Genomic DNA, 7100 nt, shown 5'->3' on the forward strand with positions numbered 1-7100 from the left:
AAGAGATGCTCAAGTCCAACCATTAGCCTCAACTTTTTGTTTCCCACTTTTGAGTTTTTGATAAATTATGTCAACCATATATTTAATGCGAAAACTAATTCAACTGAACATATAAAGTATCTAAAAAAGACAGGATTCTTCATTCTTGGATGGTGAAGGGACCTCATGTGATGTGTGATCTCGATCCTTATTTAACTAATCCCTTAACTTTCGTTAATGCTCCTTCAGCCGGCCGGGATACCACATCTTTTACCGAAAATGTTATGAGGCAACAAAAAACAGAATCAATCTCTTTTTCTCCTTCAATCAAGATCAATCGTACAAACTAGGATAAGAAAACCCTCTTTCGCACAGAACATACAGAAACACATGATGGCCATAGTCTAACGTTAATATAGAGAATAAGACGAGTCATAACCTAGAGCAATAAGATATAATCCTGAAGGTTGTACGGTATACCATCCCTTTAGAAGTTCAAGTGGTATCAGATGCCCAATATGTTGGAAATTTGAGCATCATATATAAAGCTTCTCATTACCAAGACCATGGTTGCATCTGAACCTCAACCTTCAATCATCTCACCTCTTCCACAGGGCAGCAACTTTCCTGCAACAGAAAAGGTGTTAGAGAGTAGAGCATGAAAAATAATCTGACTGTTTAATAAATGGCCGATAAAATGAGATACGGGAAGAAAACATCTAATACAGGAAATAAGAGTTACAAAACTTGACAACCTTACAAACTTCAAATCGTGGGTCGAATAGCAAACGCTGCAGATCACTGACAGTATACAGCCTGGTCAATTTGTGGTGGGATCTGCTTGATTTCTGTTCCTAATTCTTGTTCAATCCTATACCTAAAAGATGGTACATTTTGATAAACATATTAATCTCTAATAACAATGAATTATATAAACAGTTACATAGAAAATAAGGATTGAAGTGCATACAAATTAAAACGGTCCTCATAGGTGATGAGATTCACAGCTAAGCCAAGGTGTCCAAATCTTCCGGATCGGCCAACCTTCACACAAAATGAACAAATATAGTAGGAAGCAGGCAAAAACTAACATGAAACCTTATATGGAAGTAAAAACCTCACACATACCCTGTGTAAATATGTTTCAGAATTCTTAGGAAAATCAAAGTTGATTACAACATTGACTGCCTGGATATCTATCCCTCTCGTAAACAAGTCTGCAAAATAACAAAGAGGAAAAAATAAAATACCAAATAAGATAGTTTAGAGCATAAATGATCATAAAGATAATATGTAATTGTGACCAAATGCCAGACCCCAAAGTAGGCCATTTCTATAGTTCTATCAATGTACAATATAAAGGCAGCATACAAAACTCAAGGTTCCAAAAGAGATTTGTTAGCAGACCCTAAAGTAAGGTCATATAGAATAAGTAAAAATGATATTTCAGCCAAAAGAACACAATCACGGTTCAGAGTGAGGAGAGAATATGGTTTCTGAACAAGAGAATCGGTAAAAGAATATCAAGGGAGCAAAAATCATGAGTGTATAATTATCTATATGTGTACAAACAGTCAAACACAACATAGAGAAAGAGAGGGGGAGAGATTGGAAGACACACCATGCCCAAGCCAGATAAGAGTAAGGGCATTCACCATGCAAGTAATAAGAACAAGATAGTTTATGGTGGTTTTCTAAATTATTGATCATCATATTCCAATTTCCATACAGTCAGAACAAATATATATAGCACTACCAAGTACCGATAACTCACAAACTTCTCCACACTGTTGGTGACCTCACAGAAAAATTTAAAATGGGGTACGGGAGAAGAAAAACATCGGAGTTTCAGATAGCCCTTAAAAGAAAATATCACAATTTTTGTTACATGTAACCATGTTGCAATTAGAACATGGTGTATACCAGTGCAGACAAGATTCCTGCAGGCACCATTACGGAAGTCATGAAATACTCTGTTGCGGTGATCCTGAAGCATCTTAGCGTGAATGTAGAAGCAAGAGTAGCCAAGTTCTGTGATTTTCTTGGCAAGAAGTTCCACCCGATTCACAGAATTGCAGAAAATAATAGACTGGTTTATTTGAAGCTGCGCCAAAGAAAACAGTTATATCAAAAAAATCATCAAATATGGTGAAATCATCCCCAGAGTCCCAGACAATAATAGAACAGCTCTAATTAATTAACCTTTGAAAAAAGGGTGTTGAGGCAGTGAACTTTCTGTCTTTCTTCAACAAAAGCATAAAACTGGGTTATACCCTTTAGGGTAAGCTCATCCATAAGGTTGATGATATAGGGTTTTCTCAGGTATCGATCTTTGAAATCTTTTACTGTAACAGGAAATGTAGCTGAGAACATAAGAATCTGACGGCTTGTGGGCATAAAGCGAATCAACTGCTCGATAGAAGGTTGGAATTCTGGGGACAGAAGCTTATCAGCCTGAAGGAAATCAACAGAACAAGGGAACTTTTTTAGCAATCAGTCACATTTTTCTGACAGCTTAAATGGGTTATGAGAAACAGAAAAATCAGAAATGTACAAGAAAATGATGTTCTGATGAGTGATGATTATGTTAAAAGCAAATACTAGCAGCCAGCAAAGTCGGATAAAAAGTACTTCCACCACTAATGGACAGTTTATTCTGATGTTAACTGTTTTTCAAGTATTTTCATATCTGGCCTCATCTAGACATTCTGAGATTAGCACATCACAAATGCTCAATAATGCCTTTGGCGTGGGCTACCAACCACAGACCCAATTTCCAATTCCATAAAGGTATAAGAATGGAGTGATACAAGAAAGCGAGTCATAATAAGTAGTCATGCAATATCAGAGGACCAATATTTTCCACATCCTACACTCCAATAACAAAAAAGAGAGGATATATTTACTTACCTCATCCATTACAAGCATGCTACACTCATTCAGAACACAGACATTCTTGTTAGCAAGATCAAGAATTCTTCCGGGCGTCCCAACAAGTAAATGCACTGGCTGGTAAAGGCGCATTATGTCATCTTTTAAGCTAGTTCCACCAGTAGTAGCCATGACTTGAATTTGTAAGTGCTTTCCCAGTTCTTTACAAACTTGTGAAGTTTGAAGAGCCAATTCTCTTGTTGGGACAAGAATAACAACTGCAAATGCATGTATAAGATACCGTGATCAGATTAGTTGAATAAGGAATCGAGATTAGCATCAATAAGTTAGCTAAATTAACCTACAATGGTATTCAATAGTAAGTTATGAATTGCATTATATAGTTACATCAACGGATATTGGCAATTAACTAGTTAAATAAAACAACAACAAATGCTCTCAGCTCTAAACATGTTAATGCTAGAATTTGTCTAATCGTGTTCTTCAACTTTATGCAGAACATTTACCTAGGAGCTGCCAGATTAACCCAACGAGACCTATCAACTACTATCGTTGACCAAGACTATCTTCACTATCCCACACTTTTATAAACCCCTACATGTTTGTGTACACACACACAGAGCACCATGGTACATTGTCAAAATGCAATTGCCTCCTAACAAAATGATAAATACCAACATTTGTCATGAACTGTTACATTTCATTAAGTGCCAATTTGAAAGCAGTTCCTATTTCCTCAAAGAATATTAAGAGATTCTACAATTGCAGAAAGCTTCAAATAGGTAAACTAAACCTTGAATAGCATTTTTATCTTGATCAATCTTCTCCAAGGCGGGAATGCAAAACGCTGCAGTTTTTCCGGTTCCATTTTTTGCCCTAGCCAAAATATCACTTCCAGTGAGAGCAATTGGAATACTCTCTTCCTGAATCGGGGATGGGCTCTCAAAACCCTTCTCATATATTCCCATTAGCAGTTCGCGCTTTAAAAAGTAGTCTTCAAATTCATTTCCTTTGGTAGCTGTAACATCCTAAAAGACAAAATACAGATAGAAGTCAGGCCAACAGTCACTCCAGACATGGCTTAAGATTACAAACAGCCATATTGCATAAAATGGCAAACAAATATCAACCTTTCAAGAATTTAATGTCCAATAAGACCATTAATGGAAGTGCTAAAAGAGAACCAGAAGTCGTTCTACACATCAAGACAAATTAAATGAGTCTAATTGTGGCAGTGTCCGGTATAAATTTAGGGTTTAGCGTTCAGACATCAAATAACATGCAAAAAGCGGTTGAGAATGCAGTCAATGCACTCAAGTGCTCACTTATTCACCAACAAACACTCCTAAGATCTTTAACAGACTCTTCACTTAGATTGAGTTCTTCAAATCTGTTATTAACATTAATTATCAACTCACATATCAAGAAAAACATCATAAATGGTTGACAGAAGTTTCTTGCTTTCCTAGTAGAAGTTGCTCACTTTTCTAGTAGAGAAGGAAGGGGGGTTCTTCCATAGTGAAGATAAAAGGGAAATTAATTATTAGTGCTGCTCTCATGCTACAAGTAACAATGCAAAAGAAAAGTAATTCAGGATAAGCAAAAGATGCCTACATCTTTTCTAACTTTGTAGAAGAATATCATGCTACTGAATCAGTCACCTAAACAAGATCCTTCCTTTGAGTTCTTGACGTATATCATGATTGCTAGAGCAATTAAGCTAGCAAGGAATTAAACACACATGCACACACTGGGGAAGATTTAGTTTCTAAGCATTTATTGGAAATCAACAATGCAGAAAATACAGCTTGAATAAGAAGCACAAACAAAAAGCATACGCAAATGGCATTCTCCAAGGTATGTTTGATCAAATCCTACACATAGTTATGATTTAATTGTTTACTAGCTAATCCTGTCACATAAAATGTAGTTAGCCAATGTGCATCCAAAATTTGTTTTATGCTCAATAAGACCTTTTTAGTTACAACATATCAGAAACATTCTGACGCAACTACTATATTTTTTTTACAATGATAGTCCAAGGATTGCATTAACCAGCAGAAAAGACCAGAGATTGTTAACTGGACGAAAACAATATCCACTTTAAGTTTGACAGTTCAACAATCCAAAAGTCACGGACAATGGAAGTGTTACCTCGGTTCTGTAACGATTGTCCCGTGGTGGTAACTTTAAGCTTGCCTTCCAATCTTGTGAACTGGTCAAGATAAATACTTAAGTGCCAATTATGCAAGAATAATGTTATGTGTACACTACAGTGGAGATAAAATGGAAAAGGAAGACTGCTCAAAGCTCAGCAAAAAATGAAACAGTAAGCATAAAAAGAAGCAAAAATAGCACTTCCACAAAACCACATTGCAGGGTTAAGAAATAACAAGATTATCCCCCATGTCCTTAAAATTATAGCTAGACCATTCTATTAACAAGCTGCATACTTTCTAAATCTTGACCTAGCAATTCTAACTTTAAATGACACTCTATAGAGCACTTCGTTCCACAAAACACAGTGACTACCTGCTTGATGTCCGCAAGAAAAAGAAAAAGAAAAAGAAAGATAAGTTACAGATGAATCATATATCCAAAATCTTGCAAAATACAAATAGCACAGACATTTCTGAGGCTGAAGTCAGGTTCTCACTAATTAGTTTTTATATCAAAACTGTATCACCTCGGATTCTCAAAAGCTCGATGACAGAACTAGCTCATCTGTCCTTTACCCGTTATTTCAATGATTACCCTACCCCCAGGAGAAAAATGACAGGCAAAATCTTACAATCACTTATTCGGTTAAAAATGTAGCAGTAAAAAGAGATATAAAAGACAAATTCACTGTAACCGAAGATATATTTCAGTATGCACCACCAAAAGCAAGAAGAGAAAAAAGAGATAAGACGATAGGAACAGGGAGATTTTAACCAATACGAAACATAGGGCAAAATGTGTAAATTAAATGTGCAAATTAATGACAATCACCTAGAATGAATGGCTTCTGACTGCACGGTCTTTTCAACCTCGTCTACAGCGGAATCGGATGGAGGCAACTGATTTCTTCGCAGCCATTGCTGCTGCTGATGATTCTGATACATTTGCTGATTCTGATTATTAGGCGCTGGACCTCTTTGCACATACTGGTGCATAGGGTTTCGTGGCTGAAAACTAGGGTTTGGTCCGGCATTCGGGTTCATTCCGCCCCCTCCGCCTCTGCCGCCGCCCATTCCTGGCGGTGGGTATCTCGCTCGCGAACTCATCAAAAATAGCTGCTAAAAACTGTATTAAACTTTACAACAATGGCGAATTGAGCGATCCTGAGCGTCTATTAGTATCCAATTACACAACCTTGAAAATCTTGAGATATAGATCGAGTGATCCTACACAAATTGTTTCAGAAGCAAAATTTGGGCGAGGTTAAAGAAACAGTGATGTCTCGCGATTGAGAGGGAAGAATATGCTACAAAGATTTTCCTAAGAAAGTGAAGTTGAAAGAGAATTGAAAGCCCAGGAAATGCAACCGAGGGTGTCCGAGGAATTTCTTGCATCAGATTATTTAAAATTACTTCACCTGAAAAAACTTTTTCTATTTTAACGTTTTATTTTCATACTGCTCCATAATTCATAGGTTCATATTTTAAAAAAATTGTTAAAGAAAAGTTGATGGAAAAAAGATCGTGAAATATGGGTCGCATTTGTATATATTAATTAATTTTAAATGAAATATTAGTGGAATTAGTTAGTGGGATGTGGGAACCTAGTAATATTTGAACTGAGTCTAAAATAAAAAAAAAATGGGACTATTATTCGCGAACGAAGAGAATAATTAGGAGTATCTCTTTTCTATAGGAGTACTAGTAATTACGTACTATCATATGGTTTATTATCTCTTATTTTGGAGGCAAATTTGCAACCATGCGTCTTTTAACCATCTTTTTTAACTATTCATAAGTTTCACTAATTAATTCTTTTCTATACATGGGTCCCACTAATTTATCTCTTCTCTTAAGTCTTAACTATTCATGGGCTACTAAGTATCAGCATATACAGAATTGACGTTGGAAGTTTTTGTCTAAAACAATAAATGACTCAACTATCTTGCGACGAAGGGAGCATGTTTTGTTTATTTTAAAAATCCTAACTATTTACAATAGTAGTGATTCATATAATGTTTCGACATCCCACCTAAAATGACTTACTTTTTCTCTATTTATTTTATTTAT

The 7100-nt window shown here is 36.0% G+C and overlaps 1 protein-coding gene across 1 annotated transcript; it reads right to left on the reverse strand.

Annotated features, from left to right (window-relative positions):
• Positions 1–276: 276 nt before the first annotated feature.
• LOC125223119 (DEAD-box ATP-dependent RNA helicase 6-like) lies at positions 277–6420 on the reverse strand. Its single transcript, XM_048126107.2, has 10 exons — positions 5863–6420; positions 5026–5086; positions 3665–3899; positions 2890–3128; positions 2182–2433; positions 1903–2083; positions 1108–1196; positions 950–1023; positions 735–856; positions 277–606 (listed from the first exon to the last, which is right to left on the reverse strand). Exons 1-9 carry the CDS (start codon positions 6135–6137, stop codon positions 778–780), a joined length of 1485 nt encoding a protein of 494 aa, XP_047982064.1. The 5' UTR covers positions 6138–6420; the 3' UTR covers positions 277–606; positions 735–777.
• Positions 6421–7100: the final 680 nt, after the last annotated feature.

The sequence above is a fragment of the Salvia hispanica genome, chromosome 1 (assembly GCF_029641045.1).
Source record: "Salvia hispanica isolate PSC_SH4W2 chromosome 1, Shi_PSC_v1, whole genome shotgun sequence".
NCBI classification, from domain to species: Eukaryota; Viridiplantae; Streptophyta; class Magnoliopsida; order Lamiales; family Lamiaceae; genus Salvia; species Salvia hispanica.